The sequence below is a fragment of the Prionailurus viverrinus genome, chromosome D3 (genome assembly GCF_022837055.1).
Source record: "Prionailurus viverrinus isolate Anna chromosome D3, UM_Priviv_1.0, whole genome shotgun sequence".
Taxonomy (NCBI): Eukaryota; Metazoa; Chordata; class Mammalia; order Carnivora; family Felidae; genus Prionailurus; species Prionailurus viverrinus.
In genome coordinates this window covers 21583408-21606494 of record NC_062572.1, presented here as the reverse complement: position 1 = coordinate 21606494, position 23087 = coordinate 21583408, and the positions used below count along the sequence as shown (strand labels likewise).

General features: G+C 46.1%; 2 gene segments (V, D, J or C); both read left to right on the top strand.

Moving 5' to 3' along the window:
* Positions 1–8270: 8270 nt before the first annotated feature.
* Positions 8271–9398, top strand: LOC125148945 (probable non-functional immunoglobulin lambda variable 1-50). The segment is given in 2 exon segments: positions 8271–8413; positions 8535–9398. Coding segments are annotated over 2 exon segments (450 nt in total).
* Positions 9399–13904: 4506 nt separating this feature from the next.
* On the top strand, positions 13905–14459 carry LOC125148958 (probable non-functional immunoglobulin lambda variable 5-48). The segment is given in 2 exon segments: positions 13905–14000; positions 14092–14459. Coding segments are annotated over 2 exon segments (399 nt in total).
* Positions 14460–23087: the final 8628 nt, after the last annotated feature.

Genomic DNA, 23087 nt, shown 5'->3' with positions numbered 1-23087 from the left:
GAGTTCTTTCCACCCACAGTGAAATTTAGAGACTCTGCCAGGTGTGTGGTCTCACAGAGGAAACTGGATTTGCAGCAAAATAATGAGATCACGAGGAATAACTTGCAAAGCCTTGAGTCTCAGAGCAGGAGTGAGCGGGTTCTTTTTATTCAGTCATCGGGATCGATATTCAGAAAGGGGACTTTGTCACCCTGCGAAAGGTGGCCTCGTGTCGCACGGGCACACTTCGAAAACAGGACCGTGCCTGCATCCTAGGTTATGTCCGTGCAGCTTGCGCTCCTCCTCGTGTGGAGACTGACATTATAAGGAAGCAGAAGTAACGTCCCGCGAGGGGAAGGGGCCAGGGGCCTGCTCCCAGAGCCAGTATAAACTGGAGGAGGTTTGGGCTCCTGACCTGGGGGAAGGAATGCAGGGCCTTGCTTCCTCTGACACAGCACTGGGAGTTTGCCCTCTGCCGTGTGGTCTCTGATGTGGTGAAGCACTTTCCTGGCCTGGTGGAGATTGTTAACCTTTGTATTCCCTTTGTTCCCTTAAAAACCCTTGATTACTGATGTGTTGTTGCATTTATTTGTAACTCTGACTCATGTTAAAAGCCACTAGGGATTAGCTGGATCTTTCTGTCCCTTCCAACTTCGTGAGGGACTCCAGGGCCCTGGGTTCTTCTCCCACATCCAGTTTTTAAATCCTTCTTTGCTCTACTGACTCCAGGCCTTCCCAGCAGGAAAGGAGTCTTCTCACCCGTGGTGCCTTGAACCTATCTGAGAGTTTCTTGGGTTGACTCAGGGCTCCCTTCACGGTCAGGGATCCTGGCTGATTACTGTGACTCCACCATTTATTAGGATGAATATATAATCAATTCATTAGTTTTCAAACTGCTATGATTTCAGTTGCTATTTCTAAGCAATATGATATTGGTCATTTACTTCTATATTACATGGTGACTAATGGAAGCTGATTTTGTATTTTTCAGGTGTGTCAATTACTCTTTTTAATTCTTCCCCTTTGTCTGAAGTTTTAGATACTCCTTATCTTCAAATTTGATGCATATACAATTGCATACTTTTCCCCAGTGTATCAAAGAATGTTTTGATAAAGAAGCACTAACTGATTGAGTAGGAACCTTTGTGTGATATAAGTTGGACTGCCAAACACAGACAATGAGAAAGGCAAAGAGTAAATGCAAATTATATGAAACAGACAACGTACCAGCGATTCTGAAATGAATAAAAATCAGATTTTCTTTCACACTGTGATGAGCGCTGATCTGACATGTGTGGACAATACTTACATGTGTATTTAAGGAATGAATGAGTGAACGAGCGAATGAATGAATGATGCAGACTAAGCTGCCAGTCAAGCAGTTACTGTGACACCCCCATCCTTCCTATGGGGGAGGAAAGGCATCCCTCATGCCTGGTTGTGATGTTTCCACAACTCTCCACATGTCACACCATGGTTGCCAAGGGACACGGGGACAACAGACCCCATCACCCTGCCTCCCACCTGGTTCCCGTCTCACCTCACCTGTATCAGTCAGGGCATCCCCGTATCTGTGGGCATCACCCTCCCTCCTGACCTGACACTCTGGACCATCCCTCCATCTCCCACAGCCCAGGGTCCAGTCAGTCACCTCACTGTGTCCCACCTGGGGACATCTTTCTCATCTTTCTGTTCTCATGTTTCTCCAGTTGACCCCCAGTGACTCCTTCCAGGTCTTCTTATTCCAAGTTCAGTCCTAGGACTTGCTGTGGAGGTAGGTCTCTAACGACCAGCATTGCAGAGGCACAGCTGGAATTAAAAGTACCAGAAATATGGAGATGAGGTCACAGGATGGCCCAGCAGTGTTCCCTACTAGACCCAGAGGTTTATTTCAGTCTCCACACATGCAGCAGCCTCATCAGAGTTTGCTGTGCCCTGTCTGCCTGGCTCTGGAAGGGCCCAGCATTCTGACATAGTGTGTCCTCCTCGGTGAAGGTGTGTGTCCCCTCAGCGAGCCCAGTTCACATTCGGCTCCCAGAGTCAGCCTGCCTCCTCTGAGCCCTGCCATGTGGACAGATCCCCCCTGCTCTCTGTTGCCTGTGTCTTATCCCTAGCTTCACAGAAGTTCACAGGCTCCACTGGGTCAGGACTGCACGTGTTCCTCCTGGTAGACATTCCTCCCATCCATGGAGGAAACGTGATCAGGGGCAGCACAGGAGGACCTCTGTCCTTCTCTGGAGCACTGCACACACATGGTGGAAACTCAGGCATCAGGGAAGCAGGTGAAGGGGAAGATTGGGCAAGAAGGAGAGCTTCTCCCAGAGACCAGCAGGAGGTGATGTGACATCGTGTCTGGGGGTTTCTGCAGGAAAGGGGCTTCGAGCTGGCAGCCCTCTGATGACAGGAGGCCCTGGGGCTGGGCCCCTCCTTCCAGTGGGGACAGGGCAAGTGTGTCCTGTCTAGGCCTGGACCAGTCCCTGAACCTGGGCCTGAGTGTGATTTCCTCCAGGCCCACCCAGGGGGAAACTAGTGCATGAGGAAGTCTCCCTGTCCAAGGGCCACAGACCTGTGAGTGCACAGGAGGGAGAGGCAGAGGGGGGTCATATTTGCATGAGCAGCCCCTCCTCGGTGAGGCCTGCGGGGAGAGGACAGGAGAGACTATGGGCAGCCCAGCCCTAGCACTGTGGCTAAAGTAGGGGCTGTGTCACCATGGTCTGGACCCCTGTCTTTCTCCTGTTCATCTGTCACTGCACAGATAAAGATAGGCCTCAGTCCACAGGGTGGGTCCATAGCCTGAGTCAAATCCCTCTGACTCAGCTCCCCAATCACATGCACCCTGTCCCTTCTCTTCATTCTGCTGTGTCTGTGTTTGCAGGTTCCCTGTCCCAGCCTGTGCTGACCCAGCCGACCTCCCTGTCTGCATCTCAGGGAACAACAGCCAGACTCACCTGCACCCTGAGCAGTGGCTTCAGTGTTGGTGGTCAAAACATGTACTGGTACCAGCAGAAGGCAGGGAGCCATCCCTGGTATTTCCTGTAATACTTAGACTTAGAAAAGCAGCTGGGACCTAGGGTCCCCAGTCGTGTCTCTGGATCCAAAGATGCCTCCACTAACACAGCAATTTTGCTCATCTCTGGGCTGCAGCCTGAAGACGAGGCTGAGAGTTTCTGTGGTACAGATGACATCGGTGTGAGCGGCTACCGTTACTTACGGTGTCACAGATAACGAGGAAGTGAGACAAAACCCCTGGCTCCTTGTCCCTGGTCCTCTTCGTTGGGAAGCTTCTGTGGAACTCACTGTCAAGTGTAGGACAGTGGTGTTTATCACAGTGACAGAGACACATGAGGAGGTGGATGAAACCCTGAGGTCTTAGGTTCCAAGATGTGAAACAATTATTGAGATGATTAGTACTTTTTTTTTTTTATTTAAAAAAAATTTTTTTTCAACGTTTATTTATTTTTGGGACAGAGAGAGACAGAGCATGAACGGGGGAGGGGCAGAGAGAGAGGGACACACAGAATCGGAAACAGGCTCCAGGCTCTGAGCCATCAGCCCAGAGCCTGACACGGGGCTCGAACTCCCAGACCGTGAGATCGTGACCTGGCTGAAGTCGGACGCTTAACCGACTGCGCCACCCAGGCGCCCCGAGATGATTAGTACCTTTACTAGCAAAATAGCAATAGAACATATTCCCGGGGTTTCTGGCATGAAATCTGTAACTCTTGCCTTTTCTTACACACAGTACCCATGGAGCCTCTAAAAAATCAAACAAAATGTATATTAATACTAATAAATGTTAACATCACTACTATATTTTCAGCTTGCAAAACATGGGTAGAGCAGAACATGAAATCCATCCAGATGACGGCACACACGATCATACTATGTTTTATGAAACTTTACATTGACATGTATATTTTCAAGACAGAGGGTGACCTGCACTTATCCCAGCCCCTGGGGTGTGCTTTTGCCTCCAAATAAGAAAGCCAACTAAATAGATAGACCTTATGGTGAGCCTCTCCTCCATGGTAAAGATTTCACCAAAAAGCAGTGTTTGTTTACCAAACCTGGAGTTTAGCAACTGCATTCTCTGAATGTACAGCATTTATTTTTGTATTTATTTTCTTTTTTTTTTCTATTTATTTCTTTATTGGAGAATTTTTTAAAATTTTTTAAAATTTATTGTCAAGTTAGCTAGCATGCAGTGTATACAGTGTGCTTTTGGTTTTGGGGGTAGTTTCCCATGATTCGTCGCTTACATACAACCCCCAGTGGTCCCTAACACAGTAGCTCAGTGAGGCCCATTCATCCAAAGAAGATACAGAGCTGGGACTGGCCCCAGTGCTCCCTGATGGGGACTCAGCAGTTGAGTTCCCTCCGGTCTGACTGAGTCCCCTGAGCAGAGACTGTATATTGTTTGCTTTGGTTTGTCTTTCCAAAGAATACATTCCTTTATTAAAGGTACCCAATTACATTGTTTGGTTAAATTATCCTCATACACTTATAGAATGTCTTTTTTTTTTTTTTACAGTTTCAGTAATGTCTGTCTTATGTATTTATTTTTAACATACTTTATTGTCAGAGACTTTATATTGTCACTGAATACCCTTCATCTCCCCAGGGTTGAAGCCAACCTCCATCCTCTTTAGTGTGTGAAGTGAGCTGAGCTCCAGCACCAGGGTTCATGGACAGGCTTAGCAGTCACTGGATGGGCCCCATTTACATGGATAGCCCTTTCTGTGGCAGAGAGTGGAGGAGAAAAGGAGGCCTGGGGAGCCCCAGCCCAGTGTGGAGACCAGGGTCTGTGTCATCATGGCCTGGACTCCAATCCTTCTAGTGCTCTCCTCTAAGTGCACAGGTAGGGACAGGTCTTGGGGATGCAGGGTAGCCCTCCAGCCTACATCAGTCTCTCAGTCTCAGACAGTGGGAAACTTTACCCTTGTCCCAGGCAGTGCTGACCCACCCACTCTCTCTCTCTCTCGGCATCTGTGAGAACAATAACCAGGCTCACCTGCACCTTGGGCACTGGCTTCAGAGTTGGTAGCTATGGCATAAGCTGGTTTCATTAGAAACCAAGGAGCCTGGTAAGTCTTGTGTTATTACTCAGAATCAAGGAGTTCAGATCTGCATTTCCCAGCTGCTTATCTGGATCCAAAGATGCTTCAGCCAATGCAGGGATTCTGCTCACCTGTGGGCTGCAGCCTGAGGACGGGGCTGACTCTTACGGTGCTCTATGTCATGGCAGTGGGAGCAGCCACCATTACTCACAGTGTCTCAGATAACGAGGAAGTGAGACAAGAACTCTTGGTCCCCCAGACCTTGTTTCTGAATCTCTTTTCAGTGAGAAGCTCATGTAGAGACACATGTAGGAGGGATCATCTGCAGAAACATCTGTCCTTGAAAAGGCAAAAGAGGGACACTCGTGTTTGAATGTAAAGTGAGAGGAAATTGGGCATCCCAGGAAGACACTGACAGATGAGGTAACAGAGCCCAACCGCACGTCCCCACGAGGTCTGGAGAAGATGCACAGGAGTAAATACTGTGCCTGCACCTGAACGTGCTGCCCAGCCAACATTCATCCACACATTAGTTCCACCACCTTATTCCATAGACTGTGACCTTGTGTCAGTACGGATGCATCCACGGCTGATATAGTGACAATAACCCTGGTCAGAAACACAGTCTCCTCTCTCTGAACAAGGTAGACATGAACTTGGACCAGATTCTACAGACTCTCCATGACAACAGCCCCCACACCCTCCCACCTCTTCCCCCCTCTGCTCCTTTGTCCCTCAGGCTTCAGTCCCTCTGGCTCTTCAGGTCTGACTTCTGTCTCCAAGTTAGGATTTCAGAAAAAGCTGGGAATGATCTTGCTGCAGTTTCCCATTCCTGGGACCCATCTCTAGGGAGGAGAATGAGCAGATAATAGAGCTGCATGAAACCCCTCATATTCTCCTTCCTGCTGTCACTCAACAAGACTTCTGATCCAGGGAAGTGTTAACAGGTCTGCTCTCCAATGAATCCTCACTGACTAAATAATTCCTCCCCCAGGGAACTGGTATTTGAGATATCTGCCTTTAAATGCAAGGTCTATGACCCTGGAGAAGGGCAAATATCTCTCAGGATGTGGAGAAGGAATAAGAGGGATGTAAGGCCACCTGGTTTCATTTTAGGTCACACACCCAGACACACACACACACACATACACACACACACACACACACACACACACACACAACCTTCTCCTTTCTCTAAGGGTATAGTGTCCTGGATTCTGTAGTTTCCAGGTGTCTCTGTCCCTCCAGAAGTCAGGGTCAAACTCTGCTTACCCAGCCATCCTCAGTGTCAGATTCTCCATCACTAGAAAACAACAGGGACATTGAGGGTGACTGGGGCCCTGTCACCAGGGCAGCCAGGACATGTTCTGGACACCTGATCTCCTGGGACGAGGCTGTTGCTCAGGAATCCCAGGGCAAGTGTCTGTCCCCATCAACAGCTCAGTCCCCAACCATCTCTGGGCTCCAGTCAGTGCTTGAGGCTGATCAGTACATTGATTCTGGGAGCAGCAGCCTGAGTTCTGCTCCCATAGAGCTCAAGGCTCATCGGGATGTGAGTCACAGCCTCACCTAGTTCTCAGAGCTGGGCTGTTGCTCCCTCCGTCACCCCAGTGATACCTACAAACAGGCTGACCTCTGCTGAAATGTCTTCTTCCCAAACCCAGGGCCTCAGGGCCTGTGATGCCAAGGACAGAGGCCCCCTTGTCTCCGCCTCTCCACTATTCAGGTGTGGGACCTTCGACAGAAACTTCTGGGTCCAGGTGAACTTGGATAATAGGGACTCATTCCTCTAGTCATGGGCGGTTGCATGAATAAATGCTCTGCCCTGAACATGCTAGACACAAGGTAGAGGGGCTACAGCTGTGCCCACCCAAGAGACAAATCTGACCCCAACGGCTCATCCCTTGAAGCTCTGTGTTTGATAATCCCATCACTGAAATGGCTCTGAAGCTCATAGGAACAGGCCCCTCTTGGGGTTTTACTGGGCACCGCGTCAGTCTTTCCTACCTGCAGGGCCAAATCAATGATTAAAAAAAAAACAAACTCAAGAGAAAAACATCAAATGAGTTCACAAAATGTTTATGGAACTCTATTAAATGAGAACAGGGGTCATTCCTTCTCCTTTGTTTTTCCACCGAATTTTTAAACCATAATTTCCATCCATATTCTCCCTGCGAAAAGCACAGATCTGTGAACAATGTACTAGTGATTCACGAGGGCGTTATCTTTGAGTTTTAATCAATCCTATTGAGACGAATTTCATGTAAAAGAACACTCATCCATTTTTAGGTGCCAAGTTGGCTAAGTGGTGACAAATACATAAACTGTGTCACTGGATCACTGTCAGAGCATCTGCAGCTGTCACGTTCCCACCTGGATCTTCCCACATATTTTCCCCTTGTGCCCTAAAGGCCAATGCCACACACAACCTCTCCTGGCAGGGATCCTGCAGACTTGTGTCTGTGTGCTGGGAAAAGGAATCCTAGGAGGAACCATTGCCCATAGTGTGTGGAGAACTGTTATGTCAAACAGGTGGAAGTAGTGACAGATGACAAAGATGTTCAGTGTGTAACCCCTCTAGGGTTACACACGAGGGCTTCTGCTCATACAATGCAGAGAATTGCTACCAGTCTCCTCGGTGTTGTGGGAACCTCAGGGTAATGAGACTTCTGTAAAGGGGGGAACAATCACACCACAGGAAACACCTAACACAATGCACAATGGGGACATGTATCCGTGGGGACTAGTCACTGATCTGGACATGATCCTGATCTAAGAGGAGTTTGTATAAAGCCCCATGAACAGCCAGGGAGCCCTAGACACATTCAGCCTGAGGAGTCTGAGTAGAGGCTAGTCTCCCCTGAGATGATGGGAGGCCATATTAAGGGGACATTTGGTCTGGCCCTAATGCAGGGGACAGGAATCAGAGCAATGGGGAGGCATGAGCTATTTCTGTGCCCTCTCCTCACCATGCACACTATGATGGGTCTGGGTCTTGACACCAGGGGGCGCACCGGTCCTGTTTCTGAGGGGTAAAGGATGATCAGAGCTGTGACTGCAGAACTGGCACTGACTGTGCCCTCTGCTCAGGGCTCAAAACTGGGACCTCCCCAGACCCTGATTCTACACAGCCCCTGCCATCCCCACCCCTCCTGACATCATCGGTCAGAGGCCTTTGACCCAGGGCCAGTGAGGGGTCAGAGAGCTGGGAGTCTCATTTGCATGGAAGGGCCCTCCCTCTCTCAGAGGATGAAGAGGGGAAGGGAGAGATTAGGGGAGGCTCTGCTCAGCTGTGGGGCCACAGAAGGCAGGATCGGTGCTGACCTCCACCATGGCCTGGTCCTTTCTCCTCCTCACCCTCCTCGCTCACTGCACAGGTGACTGAATGTGGGGACAGGGGAAAGGGACACACTTTCCTGGGAGGACAGAATGGGCCCTGCTTCTTCCTCTTGTCTCTAGACCATATCATCACCCTCTCTGTGTCTCTCCCCCTTCCAGGGTCCTGGGCTCAGTCTGTGCTGACTCAGCCGCCCTCAGTGTCTGGGACCCTGGGCCAGAGGGTCACCATCTCCTGCACTGGAAGCAGCTCCAACATCGGGCGTGGTAATTATGTGAGCTGGTACCAACAACTCTCAGGAACAGCTCCCAAACTCCTCATCTATCGTAATAGCAATCGACCCTCGGGTGTCCCAGATCGATTTTCTGGCTCCAAGTCTGGCAGCACAGGCTCCTTGACCATCACTGGGCTGCAGGCTGAGGACGAGGCTGATTATTACTGCTCAGCGTGGGACAGCAGTCTCAGTGCTCACACAGTGCTCCAGACCTGTGGGGAAGTGACACAAAAACCTAGTTACTCATTTGTGAAGAGCGTGAATAACCCAGCAGCTGCGTGCTCAGCTTAGTCTGTAAGTTCTGCTTATTCTTTGGCTGATGCCCTGCGCCCCGGTCCATCCAGTTGCACCCCATAGGAGTGAGGCTCCTCCTCTCCCTTCTGTCCTCAAGGTCACTCAGATTAGTTCATTCATAGACAGATGGTCGCTATGGTACCAGAAAGTCCTTGTCCTCATGAACTATGACAATTTACTTCCATGCTAGTTTATATTCATTTGTTGTCTTCTGATCTTTCAATGAGTGAAACATCTTCTCCGTTCTGAGCCTCTCGATGGGGCCTCAGCACTGTCCCTGCTCTACTAGATGGGCATGTCAACTCTCTCGGCATCTGGTATCATTTTGCTTAGCTTTAACCAGATGACCAGTTTTGCTTATATGCTGATATTTGCGGGGAATACAGGAAACTTGCCGAACTGCAAATTGAAAAGGTGAAATAAAAACAATCTGCCCAGAGCAAATCCTGAATGTGAATGTCTGTAGAAGCTTTCTTCATAACCATCACATGTAAAAGCAATGAAAACTCTGCACACGGATGTTTATACCAGCTTTTTACATAATCTCCAAGACTTCACGTGACACAGATTTCCTCCAGTAGGCTGTACATTGTACACTGGGAACTTAGCCAGCTTTAAAACAAATGACCTCTGACGTCACAGTAACATACACCAATTGTAAATACATATTTCTCCAGAAAGGAGAACATTTAAAGTGCTGCATAACACAATTGTAATTGGATTACATTTTAGAAAAGGCACGACTCTGGAGTGTTTGAAGGTCAGTGATCACAGGAGGCGGAGGAAGGAGCAGGAGGGTGAATGTGTGAAGCACGGCATTGCATTTATGGTGGTGACACTCTCGTACGGGACACCGTGATGGCAGCCACACCGTACTGCTGTGTTGTCACAGATCACTATACTCTGCAGCACAATAACAGCACCTTAGGGCATGCATGTAAAGTCATCTAGGAAGTCTGGGGTCTCTAATAGGGTGCACAGTGTGACATCATCCAATCTACTGCTACAAGGGCATGAACCTGCTTCGCCGAAGGGGCGGGGCGAAAAGGTGCTGACCTGAGGGACTTTGAAAAGGAGGGGAGCCTGTATGTTCAGAGACAAAAGAAACCACATGTAAGGCCCATACTCCAGTTGATGGAGTTGTATCCCATGGGCTGAGTAGTCAATAATCGTGATGTGTCTGGGCTGTGCACTGGAATTGAACAATGAAGTCAATGGTTGCAGATGGTAGGAGGCAGTGTTCTCTCTTCAGGAATGGATGCTAATGTTTTATGGGGGTCTTAGTTTGTCCATAACCAAAGTGGTGGCCATACCCACCCTTGTGGTTCTTATTATGCCTACGAGGTATTCTTCAGCTACAACCATCAGGAATCTTTGAAAAATACGGGTTTATTACTTACAAGACCTGGAAACTACACAGCACACTTGGGGCTACAGACTGAGGTCCTGGGCAGAGAAAGAGAAGAAGAAGTGGGGGTGGGAAGCAGTGACCAGAATGAAGTGCCCCTTCCCCTGGGAGCTGAGGGGGTTGAGAAATATCCTGTAGGTCTGCCTCCCTGTGGTTGGAGGTCCTGGAGATGTGCAGGTGGGGTGAGAGGTTCCGGTTCTTCAACCCCACTTCATAATGCCCACTGTCCCAGGCATTTCAGTCTGATCTTTGATGCTCCACCCTCACGGACTCTCATGACCTGTCCCGAACTCACCCTTGAGTCTACAGGTCTGCAAACATCACCACCAATCATATTTTCACTGTCACCAGCCCTCCCTGGGCATCAACCTGGGAAAGACAAACCTACACCCGGCTCACCAGAAGGTAGGACATCATTAATACATACATGCCACACGAATGATGAAGGGACTGGGTACCAGAGCCAGCCTGGACTTAGGGACTCATGGGGGATCCTCTCACCCATTCTGTACAGGGGTATGGTACCTTGGGTTCTGTCCCAGGCTCCTGTCCCTCTTACATATCCACACCTGGATGGAGACTGCTCACCACGCCTGGACACCAGCCTCAAGCATAGTCACTGCTTGCTGCCACCAAGGTCAGGGTCCACCATTTATGAGCTTGAAATTCACTATTTCTACTTGTTTCCCAGATCTTCAACTAGTTTCTTAATCGAGAACCATCTCCTTATCTAATGCTTGCCTGCAGTCAAAGGAAGCACCATCTGACGGGTCCATCAGAGCAGGAACCCCCAGTTCACACTATCCTCTTCCTGCTTCTCTCCCCGAGTTCCTTCTGCCTCACAATCCTGAGTGTCTCCTATGAGCACAGCCTCCTGTGTCTCTACCTCCTGTTCTCCTGTCTCAGTTGCTCTCCCTGGACCACATAGTTTCTTAGGTCTTGCCCTGCCATGTCCACCCTCTAACCCCTGGTCCACAAAGTCACCAGATGGCTTCTCCACTCTGTGAAGTCACATCCCATCATGGTTAGAGCATCTTCATGCCCTGTTTTGATTTTCCCTTCTGTGAGCTCATGTAGAGAACACAGTCATCCCTTTCTTTCTCCTGAGATGTAGGAAATGACAACACAGATACATGTAATGTGAGAGTAGTTGGAACCCATTGCTTTAATGTACAAGAACTCTGGAACACTGAACATGAAGGTAACGTGCTAAATCTCTCAAAGTTCATACATCAGTGAAAGCCATACTGATGATGGAGTGTTTGGATTTGTTTTATGTTCAGGAAGGGAGGAGGATGAGGGACAAAGAAAGGTGGAAGAGTCAGCAAAGTGAGACCTTGTGGTTGGACATGGATGCAGGCTATTCTTTACACTTTTGTTTATTGTTTTTCAACTTGAACAGGGCCATGATCTATATCTATATCTACATCTATATCTATATCTATATCTATATCTATAATCTATTTATCTATCTATCTATCTATCTATCATCTATCTTTCCATCTCTAGCTTTTTTCTTATGAGGGATGATGTATGCATATCCTGCTATAAAGTTCTACTCAGAGTTGCCAAAATATGTGTTTCATCCATGAAGTCAGGTTATCTCGCATCTCCTCCCAACAAGCTGAGGAAGAGGCAGCTTGGAGACCTTGGAGGAGATGGGAATTCAGGATTTTAAGTAATAGGAAAGAAGGGAAGTTGGAAGTAGAGATCAAGGGGTGTGGCTGTTCAGGGAGTGGAGAAGTGGGGGAGCCAGACCATAATGAACACCTTGGGTAGGAAAGACTTTGGGTTTTATGCCAACAGCACTGAAGGACCTGTCTGAGTTCGATGAGGAAGAGCCCTCTGACTGCCTTGAGACAAACTGTCTTAAGGATGTGGGTGTTTCTGGTCACAGAAATTTACTAAAAAGAGCTTTGAGTCGAGAAGTGTGGGAATCATTTGCACAGTGCAAGTTGAGGTGGATCCATGGTGCAATGAGAAAGTGAGGGTTTATGGAAGCAAATGCTCAGACATTGAACACATCTGAAAACCATTAAAGTCTCACCTTTAACCTCTATTAAACTAAGACAATGTGTAATAAAATACAGGTAGGGAATTTTCTTTTAATATAAGGAAATGTTATGACACCAAAACAAACTCCTGACAAGAGATACATGACACAGATATGCAGAACCTACAAATTTGGGGAATATAAAGTCAACTCCTAAGATTAAAAAGTATGGGACACTCTCCACTGGTAAATGTGAAGCTAACCAAAGCTATTGTATGTATGTATGTATGTATTTATCTACTGATCAATACATCAAATGTAATTATTAGCAACACATTCAATTCAATTTTTTGAGATGTTGGCTGAATTATCCTCTTTGGAATATGTCACTAGGTGAGTGTATTCCTACAAAATTCTCTTTCTATTCCTTTCCTGGGAACAACCTCTACAATTTCTTCCAAGCAGCTCAATTGTCCCCTCTTCTGTGACACCTGACCTGATGCACACCTGGGTCATTCAGCTTTGTCTAGAACATCCTGTAATTAATTATATATGCACATATTTGCACATCCCATGGACCAGGGCTTCTCCTGGAGGGAGAAGTTACAATAATTAAACACAAGGATCAGAATCATGGTACAGGTAAAGTACTGTTTAAGCCACTTACCTTCTAGGACACATTTACATTAGTACCTGTCTTTGCTGCTAAAAGAAATCTGAGGAAGATTTTCAGTTTTACAAAGGAAGAAGAACCAAAATAGCATCCAGCCTTTGTTTTGCAGGAAGCCTCTACAGAGACAGGGCACAATCAAGCAGCATCAGGGGTGCCATCTAGCTCCTCTCCTGAGAACTGCACACACAGCATCTCAGCACCAGGGTGCCAGAGCTTTGAACTGTGTACGTTATGTGCTCTTACTCTCCATACATTTTGTGCATCTGAGAACAAGATGTGTCCATAGGTATTAGAGAAGCCTAGGAAAGGTTGCTTTTTGAGTCTGGAAACATGCAACCAATTGTCCATATAAATTAATGTTAATGGCTTCTTTGCCTTCTGCCGTTTGTGGCTAAGGTTCTTAGGGGTGATGTACTTTCAGATAGCAGGGGGAACGTGTGCTAAGGATTGGACGATGGATGTGTGCAAAGACAGGGACCTGGTGAGCTGCAGAAACCAGCTGGGCTCTCGGGGCTTTGAGACACAGTGAGTGCTGTACCCTGTGACCAGGAGGGGTGCTGTGGGACTGTCTTGTGCTTCCTACAAAGCTGCTAGCGAGGACCATTCAGTCAAGGGCACCTGACCGGGGGACTGAGCCCTGTGCTCCTGGTGGGGACTCAGCAGTTGCGTCCTCTCTGGCCTGGCAGAGTCCCCTGAGGAGGGACCTGTGTGTTGTTTCAGCAGGTGCTTCCTCCCAGGGATCTCCCCAGGGATGAAGCCAACCTCCATCCTCCTCAGTGTGTGGTGTCTGGCCGGTTCCTGCATCAGGGCCGAGGGAGGGGCTGGGAAGTCACCAGATGTGCCTCATTTGCATGAACAGCCCTCCTCTGGTAGATAGTGGAGGAGAAAAGGAGGCCTCGGGCAGCCCTGCCAGCTGTGGGGACCAGGATCTGTATCACCATGGCCTGGACTCCTGTCCTCCTCATGCTCCTCTCCCATTGTGCAGGTGGGGAAAGGCCTCACAGAAACTGGGCAGCCCTCAAAATCACTCCTCCTGAAGTCGGAATCTTGAGAAATTTCTCCCTGTTTCTTTGCAGGTTCCCTGTCCCAGCCTGTGCTGACCCAGCCGCCCTCCCTGTCTGCATCTCCGGGAACAACAGCCAGACTCACCTGCACCCTGAGCAGCGGGTTCAGTGTTGGAGGCTACTACATAAATTGGTTCCAGCAGAAGCCAGGGAGCCCTCCCCGGTATCTCCTGTACTACTACTCAGACTCAGATAAGCACCAGGGCCCCGGGGTCCCCAGCCGCTTCTCCGGGTCCAAAGATGCCTCGGCCAATGCGGGGCTTCTGCTCATCTCTGGGCTGCAGCCTGAGGACGAAGCTGACTATTACTGTTCTACAGATCATGGCAGTGGGAGCAGCTACCTTTACTCACAGTGTCACAGATAACGAGGAAGTGAGACAAAAACCCCTGAACTCACAGACCTTGCCTCTGAGTCTCTTTTATTGAGAAGCTTCTGTGAAGGCTCCTGTAGGGGAGACACCTCTGTGGTGAGACCTGTCCTTAAGGAGGAAGGAGTGACACACAGATGATGCTCTTGTGTGAAGACACAAGATGATCACAGATGTCACAAGAGCACACGCAGGTGAGGGAATAGAGCCCAACTTCCCATGACCCAGAGTCTGTGGAAAATTTAAAAAGTATAAATATTCAATAATTGTAGGTATACGTAGAGGCTTTGGCCACCACCATCATGATTAAATTGACAACATTTCCATCACCTTTAGAGGAAACCCTGACCCAACAGCAGCGGGGCCATTGTCCCTCTGCACTCAGCCCTTTGGAGCCAATAATTCCTTCCTGTCTGTAGTGATTTCCCTACTGAGCACATTCCCCGGGTGCCGAATCACAGAACATGTACCATTGTAAGCGCTCCATTCACTGGCATCATTGTAGGAGCATCACCACCACCATCTGGAAATACACGGAAGGCTTCACTTACTTGCTTGTCACCCTTGTGCGAAGGCCATGCTAGCTTCTGTATGGCTCCAATTTTAATGCACAGGCTGTCAAAATGATCATTGTTTATTTTTCCATAGTGGCCTATAAGATAATTAGGAATTATTAAAAATTTCGATTTTTAAAAAAAAATTATTCTCCGATGTCTATTATTTTCTTGTCACTTTTTATTTTGCACATTTGTGCACACAAACGTTTTGCTCAATATTTTGGCCGGTTGTTCTATTGGGTTATGAAAAAGAATATTATGTGTTAATTAATTTTTCTAGTTTTTGTCTCATATGTTTTTGCTTTACTTGTGGTGGGGAGGTGGACTGTGTCTCCTTTCCCTTTTTTTCTACTCCCTGTGTCTGGAAGATGCTAAATGCCTCCTTCCCCCAATTTTACCTCCACTGAGATATTCACAGAGCTCCCCTCCCAACTTTCTCACCCCATCTGCTCACAGTTCTGCATCTGAGACGTCCTGTCTCCCTCCTGCTCGTCCTGGATGCCAGTTGTGTGGTCAGGGCTCAGGTCTCCACACAGGCTGTCCTGTGTCTTCACACTCAAGGGACTTTCTTCCTCTGGTGGTGGTTCATGCCTGCTGCTAGCTCTCCCCTTCCGTCTCCCACAGCCTTTTCTGGAACTGACTTCTCTTTCCACTGAAGCTCATGTCTTGTGGTGTGAGCATGGGAGTGAGGCTGCCAGGATTCAGTCATTAGTGCCGCATTTATTTATTCATTTATTTTCACTAACAGGTTGTGAGAAGTTGGTACATAACCTGTCTTATGTTAACAGGATGTAAGTCTTGCGTAGTTTCCTGTCATCTTAATTGTGTTGGTGTTTTTAAGAGCTTTAATGGGTATTTTGGTTTTTCTGGGTGGGTATCACTTCAGCTACCCAGAATTGTTTTTGAAAAACTCATTTATGTAAAAAAAATCATAATAAATCATGATTTCCTTTGAAAATAGATACTTTCTAAATTAATTACTATGGTTTTTTTTAGTTTTTTTTAACATTTATTCATTTTTGAAAGGCAGAGAGAGACAGAGCGCGAATGGGGGAGGGGCAGAGAGAGAGGGAGACACAGAGACAGAAGCAGGCTCCAGGCTCTGAGCTGCCAGCACAGAGCCCGACGCGGGGCTCGAACTCACGGACCATGAGATCATGACCCGAGCCGAAGTCGGCCACTCAACCGACTGAGCCACCCAGGCACCCTTACTGTGTTTTATTTTTTACTTGGATCTAACATTGCTATAAAAGGCAGAAGTGATGAAAGATAATTGCTATCACAATTTTTACTTAATATTTCTCCACCGTTTCTTATTAATACATTCAATAAATATAGCTAAAACCACAGGTAAACAATAGGGAGAAAGAGTCAGCTTTTGTACTTAAGAATGAAATATATCATGTAGAGGTGTCTGGGAACTACCGCGAGTTCCTTCCTTGGTGAGTCACAGGGAGAGGCTCCACCAGATGCTGTCACACAAAGTAAATTTGATCTGTGGCAAATAAGGAAATCAGGGGAGATAACTTCCAAAGCTGTGATTCCCTGAGTTGGGGTGAGTGGGTTCCTTTCTTTCATTCAAGGTTAGAATGAATGCTCAGTAAGGTGACTTTTGTCATCCCATGTAAGGGTGGGCATAAGGTTGTGCAGAGGTACTGCGAACATAAACTTGTGTTTGCACCCTGTGGTACGTTAGTGAAGCTTGTCCTCCTCCTAGGGCAGAGACTTAACATTATAAAGAGGCAGAGGTCCCTGGAGGACACTCCCTGGTCCATCTGCACTGGTGGAGCTGTTGCAGGAGATAAAACTGGTCTAGGCTCCCAGGCTCTTCCTGCTGTTTGCCTCTGAAATTCGCGAACATTCCTGTGAAAAAGAAGGGGTGTCAGTGGGGGTCCCGCTGGTGACTGTTTTAGCCTCACTAACCTGTGGGGCAAGGTTTCAATCCTGCAAAAACAATTCAAGCATGTGTTTTAGGTCAAAGTTTACTTTTGTTCCTGCACTGGGACTTTTCCCTCTGGGTCATTGTCTCTGAAGCACTCAGGCTATTTCCTGGCCTGGTGGAGACTAGTAGTTCCCATCCCCTTTGTTCTCCTAAAACCCTGAACTCCTGACCTTGTTGCATTTCTTTTTTCTTTTCCTCCCTGGAAAGGGCTCAGTTTGTGTGCTGGGCAAGTAGAACCTGCAGGGCACAGACCACAGAAAATAGCTGGGGGCCTCAAATGAGTGCTCTTGGGGCAGGAAAGCTGTCTCCTCTTTATATTCTTTCTTCCCTGGGGACCCCTACTTTCTGCTTACAGATGCCTCAGGGTATTTAGTTTAAAAATATTGCACTCATGGGGCACCTGGGTGGCGCAGTCGGTTAAGCGTCCGACTTCAGCCAGGTCACGATCTTGCGGTCCATGAGTTCGAGCCCCGCGTCGGGCTCTGGGCTGATGGCTCAGAGCCTGGAGCCTGTTTCCGATTCTGAGTCTCCCTCTCTCTCTGCCCCTCCCCCGTTCATGCTCTGTCTCTCTCTGTCCCCAAAATAAATAAACGTTGAAAAAAAAAATTAAAAAAAAATAAATAAAAATAAAAATATTGCACTCACTAAAGTCATGAGAAATATGTAAAATGAAGTTTCTATTATTTCAACAATAATTTAAATAACAATGATACTTTTAATATGCTAAACATAATGAAAATTGTTCTTAAATACTACCAACAAAGTAAAAATGCTAATACTATCAGACAGAGAACTGGTTCCTAAACTCAGATTCTGCTAGTGCCACTGGAAAGTCAATACTTGAGAGACAAGGGATGGTTGGAAAGGAATGTGTGCTTTACTCAGGAAGCCAGCAACCTGGGAAGATGGCGAACAAATGTCTCAGACACCTTCTTCCCCATCCAGGAGAAGCCCTATAGTTTTATAGGGGAAGGTGCAGGAAATGGTGTGGGCTCCGTGTAGGAGAAACAAGTGTGCAATCGGCTAATCCTATACGGACATGACCCTGAACAGACTTGCTGGCATCATTTGCAGCTGTTTCAAATGTGGTCAGGTCTTCTCCTCTGGAAAAGTTCGTTCTTTCATTACTCAAGGCCAGTGGTATGCAAATTTCAAGGAAATTAGGTTAATTCTGCTAAAGACCAAGGGACTTAGGTCAGCGAACAAGGAGTGTATAAATTTGAAGCAAGTTCATCCTTAAGACCGGTGGGAGTGCTGTTACACTAAGAGATTGTATCCTGAGATTGTATGCAATCTGCATATTAAAGGACAATGTAAAATTCCCTGAAGAATGTGAAAGCATATTTGAAAAAAATTGTGAACATCTTATTTGTGTCATCAACAAGAAAACAAAAGATAAGCATTGTTAACAGTTAGTAGGTGATCCCATGCAACTTATCTTCTAGCTTCTATTTTCCAGTTGGGAGTCGGGATGGAAGATCCTTTCTAACTTCAAGGGAACTGAAGAACGTCTGACCATACATTGCAGACAGGGAAAAACGTAAGACTGGATTATAGAGAGAGACGTGAGAGATGAATTATCACACAGTGTCTGAAGTAGGGACGCCCTAGAGTAAGTCTCCTAAATTCACAGCGGGAGCAGTCAGCATGGCCACGTGCACCTGCAGCCACAGTCAGCTGGGGGATTCAACTGGGGAAGAAGGAGCATGGTGGATTCCACGGAGGCGGGTGATTAGTGAGGTGAGTGGGACTAACCCTAGAGGGGTGTATGGAATGGACTGTGACGATGATAATGCTGACCCGTGATTTTATGTCTGTAAGTGAGGAGGAACAGGGAGTATAAATAAGGAAGTGAAGGAACCAGCAGGGTAAGGGGGAGAGAAAATGCCATTTCTTCCATGTCATGATTATCCCCTCACCCTGACTCCTGCCTTGTCACCTTGATTTCAAAGTAGAAGTAGAAATAAATCAGTTGTGATAACAGCCTAAGTATTAAAATGTCAGATGATAGCAGGCTCCCTCACGTTCTCAGGTAGGTTTGATTTTCTTCCACTTCCTCATTATTGAATGTGGTTTCCCCGGTTCTTCTAATTCCACACGTCCTCCACCAGTGAGTCCACTCCCCTCCTGATATCCCCACCCACCCCATTTGTTGATTCGCTACAAGCATTCATGGATGGCCCCCACCTTCTATTGCCAAATATTGACCTGAACCATTTTTATCTACACGTAATTCCTTATATACTCCAAGTTTTTGAAAAAGAGGAAATTGAATCAATTCTATAGAAGTTATGAAACCAAATGACTGCATTCACATCATCATCCAATAGAGACTCCATGTGTCATCAGTACTTCTCCATCCCTCATCCCCAGAGGCCTTGCTGGTTACCTCTCCTGGATGATCTCACTAATGATTATATTTTGATTCATTCCCTCCTCCTGATTTCCCCATGTAACATTTCCTCCAAAACTCTCATGGTCTCTGTTCTCCCTCAAGCCTGCATGCTCTCCAACCAACTTCCTTCCTTCCTTCCTTCTTCATGGTCAGATACCACAGACTTGTATATTCCTCCCACAGGCTCTGCTGTCTTGTGACCTTGGGCATCATCACCCACTATATCTTCCTTCACCCAGGACACTCCTCCATCTAGATTCTTTCCAAACCACACCCAGACCCCCACTTCTAGGAACCTCATCCACAGAAACTTCTGCATGTTGGAAATAAACACATAGAGGATTGTCACTTAGCAAAGTTGTAAAAGAAAAAAAAGACTCACCATGTATTTCTATCCATTGAAGTCCATTGTGACACTGAGAATCTATTCAAATGAGTGAGGTAGGTGTATTGTGGACTTTAAAAGATGCCCTCATTGTATACTTGGTAAATGTAGAAGAAGACAGAAAATATATATACACATATACATGTATATATGTATATATGTGTATGCATACATATATATGTGTGTGTATATATATATATATATACATATATACATAATATCACTTAAGCACACTTGTGTAGAGATGGCATGCATTTGATAAAATATATATTTATTTAAGAATGAGGGGAAAGTCTGAAAAGATACCCATATGAAACTGTTTATTTGAGATAGCTGTAAAGGTAGCTGAATGGAATTAGCAAGAAAAAAACTTTAAAATCTGCATATACACCAATATAGTGTTTGGATGTGCTGTTTTGTGTCATATTATGTTTGTTTTGTATGTACCATTCTGAGTACTTAGGTCAAAAATATGTTTTGTTTTGTTTTGTTTTGTTTTGTTTTGTTTTGTTTTGTTACAGAGTGCTCAGTAACTGCAACCTGAGGCCCAGGTTGGTTTAAATGACTTTACCACTGGAGTTCAAAATCTGCATATTGGGAGTCACTGACTCATTAATATCATAAATCATATAAGATTTGAAGACATCAATTTAAACATGAAAAGATTTTATGCAAAGAGAAGTACACTTTTGTAGAGAATTCAAAAACGAGTCCAAATAGAAGTTTTCAGAAAAAAAGATTGCAAGAACATTGAGGACAATAGTCTGGGAACGTATAAGTAGCTGCATGAATTTAAAATGTTGGAGAAAAGCAGAAACATAGAAAGTTAATGGTTTTTCTCTTAGTCGTTTTACTTTTAGCTTTGTTGTAGAATAGTGTATACATAAATACTGCCTATTGAATACATACATATTTTTTAATGTTTCTTTTTTATGTTTATATTTATGTTGAGAGGGACAGAGAGAGAGAGAGAGAGAGAGAGAGAGAGAGAGAGAAGGAATACCACGCAAGCACAAAGCTAGACATCGGCCCTGATCCCACGAACCATGAGATCATGACCTGAACGAAAACCAAGAGTCTTTGCTCAATTGACTGTCACCCACGTGCCCCTTTACATTTTTTCTTTTAAGTTTATTTATTTATTTTGAGAGAGAGAGAGAGAGAGAGAGAGAGAATACCAAGCAGTCTTTCCACTGACAGTTCAGGGCCCGATATAGGGCTTGAACTCAAGAACTGCAAGATCATGATCTGAACTGAGGTTGGTTGCTTAACCAACTGAGCCACCCAGGCGCCCCTGAATATATACATCTTGATGAGTTTGGACATATGGGTCACCTGTGATACTATCAACACAATCTACATACTACATTTATCCATCCCCTCAAAATATGTATATATGTCTTTTTGTTGTTGTTGCAAGAACACATGACCTGATCTATTTCCTTAACACATTCTAAAGTACAGAATGCCATATTGTTAACTAGAGATCCTATGTTGTATCACACATCTCTGGAGCCTATTTATCCTGCATAACTGAAACTTTCTACTCACTGAGCAACAGTTTTCCATTTCTGCTCTCTCAGTCCCAGGCAATCACTGTTCTATGCTTTTAATAAGAGTTTCCCTACTTAGAATATTCATATGAGTGGAACTACATAGGATTTGCCCATCAGTTACTGGCAGGCAGGCAGACAGAGAGAGAGAGAGAGAGAGAGACAGACAGACAGACAGACAGACTTGGGTTCCTACTCTCTTTCTATGGCCACCAACTTCCACCCTGGTAAGTACATTCCAGAGGGTAGAGACCAGAGAGAATGGTCTCACTGGTCAAAATCCAAGCTATTAAAATGTAGAATGATAAGAAAGAAAATGCTCATCATTTTTTTTTCTGGCTAAGCCTCTTGTAGCCACACTAATATCTAGGAGAGATAGACCATGGGGCTGGGGACTCTGTGGGGCTTCATAGTTACTTCATTGCATGGAAGTCTTCTTGAGGTTGGTGAATGACCTAGTATCAGTCTAACGTGTTCCCTGAACAACTTAGCCCATGAACTGAGTTTTTGGAAGTGAACATTTTAACAGCTTTTAAGTGCTTGACCTGTGCCACTAATTTTGCACTTTGGCTTCCAAGATGTCCCTTAGCAACAGTCTGTAACCCACATCAGATTTTATCCAAACTGACCCCAGTCTGAGGAGAACCGTGGACTCACCAATCTGTGGGACTGACTCCAGCAGAAATCTTCTAGGGCCTATGTTTGCTGTCTGTCCCATAGTAATTTCTTTTTAGGGCATAGGACACTAAAGACACAAAGGAAAACAAAGATCATCTCTGGGAAGAAATGGATCAATAACTAAAATTTGCTTTGTTGTATTTTTACTAAGATTTGCTGACCCAAGGAACTAACGCCACAATATTTTCTTCCGCTAATTGAAATGTAGAGAGAAAAATGTCCTCCTACTACTCTTGCTCCATTGGACTCTGCAGACACAGATTGTGTGGGGCTCACATGGTAAGAAATCACCTTTGCTGACTGTATGTCACATGTCCCAGGATGTCAGCTGCTGCATCAGATTTCATCAAGTTCACATGTCCTGCCCTCTCTGACATCCGTCATGGAGGAAGAAGTTCCTAGGGACTAAAAATCAAATCAACATGGGAAAGATTAATAGGGCATTAATCAAATTTAGTTTCATACTGATGGGGAATCCACATACACCTGAAATTTCAAAGACAGTCATACAACAGAAAGCTTCTCGGACATCCTGAGGAAAGGACAGGGATAGGGGTCTGGGGACACAATTGGAAATGAGACCGTCAGCAGGAAGGTGTGAAGAGAAGTATGGAAAAGAAAGATTGCACTGTTATGCAGATATGTTTCTTAGGTACAGAGAAATCTCTGTTAACAGCTCTGTTCTTGATTCAAGCAGGCGGTAGAGGGAGGAATAAAGAGCTTTTACTTTGGATTGATTGAATTGTGAACACTTTTAACTGAAAATAAGTTTCATGCCAAAGATGCCCATCTTGGGACAGCCTGCCCTTGGCCCCACATCGTCAACTTGACTGTGGTGATGGCTTCATGTGTCTATACTCCTCTTAAAATGTATCAAGTTGAGGGGCGCCTGGGTGGCGCAGTCGGTTAAGCGTCCGACTTCAGCCAGGTCACGATCTCGCGGTCCGTGAGTTCGAGCCCCGCGTCGGGCTCTGGGCTGATGGCTCGGAGCCCGGAGCCTGTTTCCGATTCTGTGTCTCCCTCTCTCTCTGCCCCTCCCCCGTTCATGCTCTGTCTCTCTCTGTCCCAAAAATAAATTAAAAACGTTGAAAAAAAATTTAAAAAAAAAAAAAAAAAAAAAAAAAAATAAA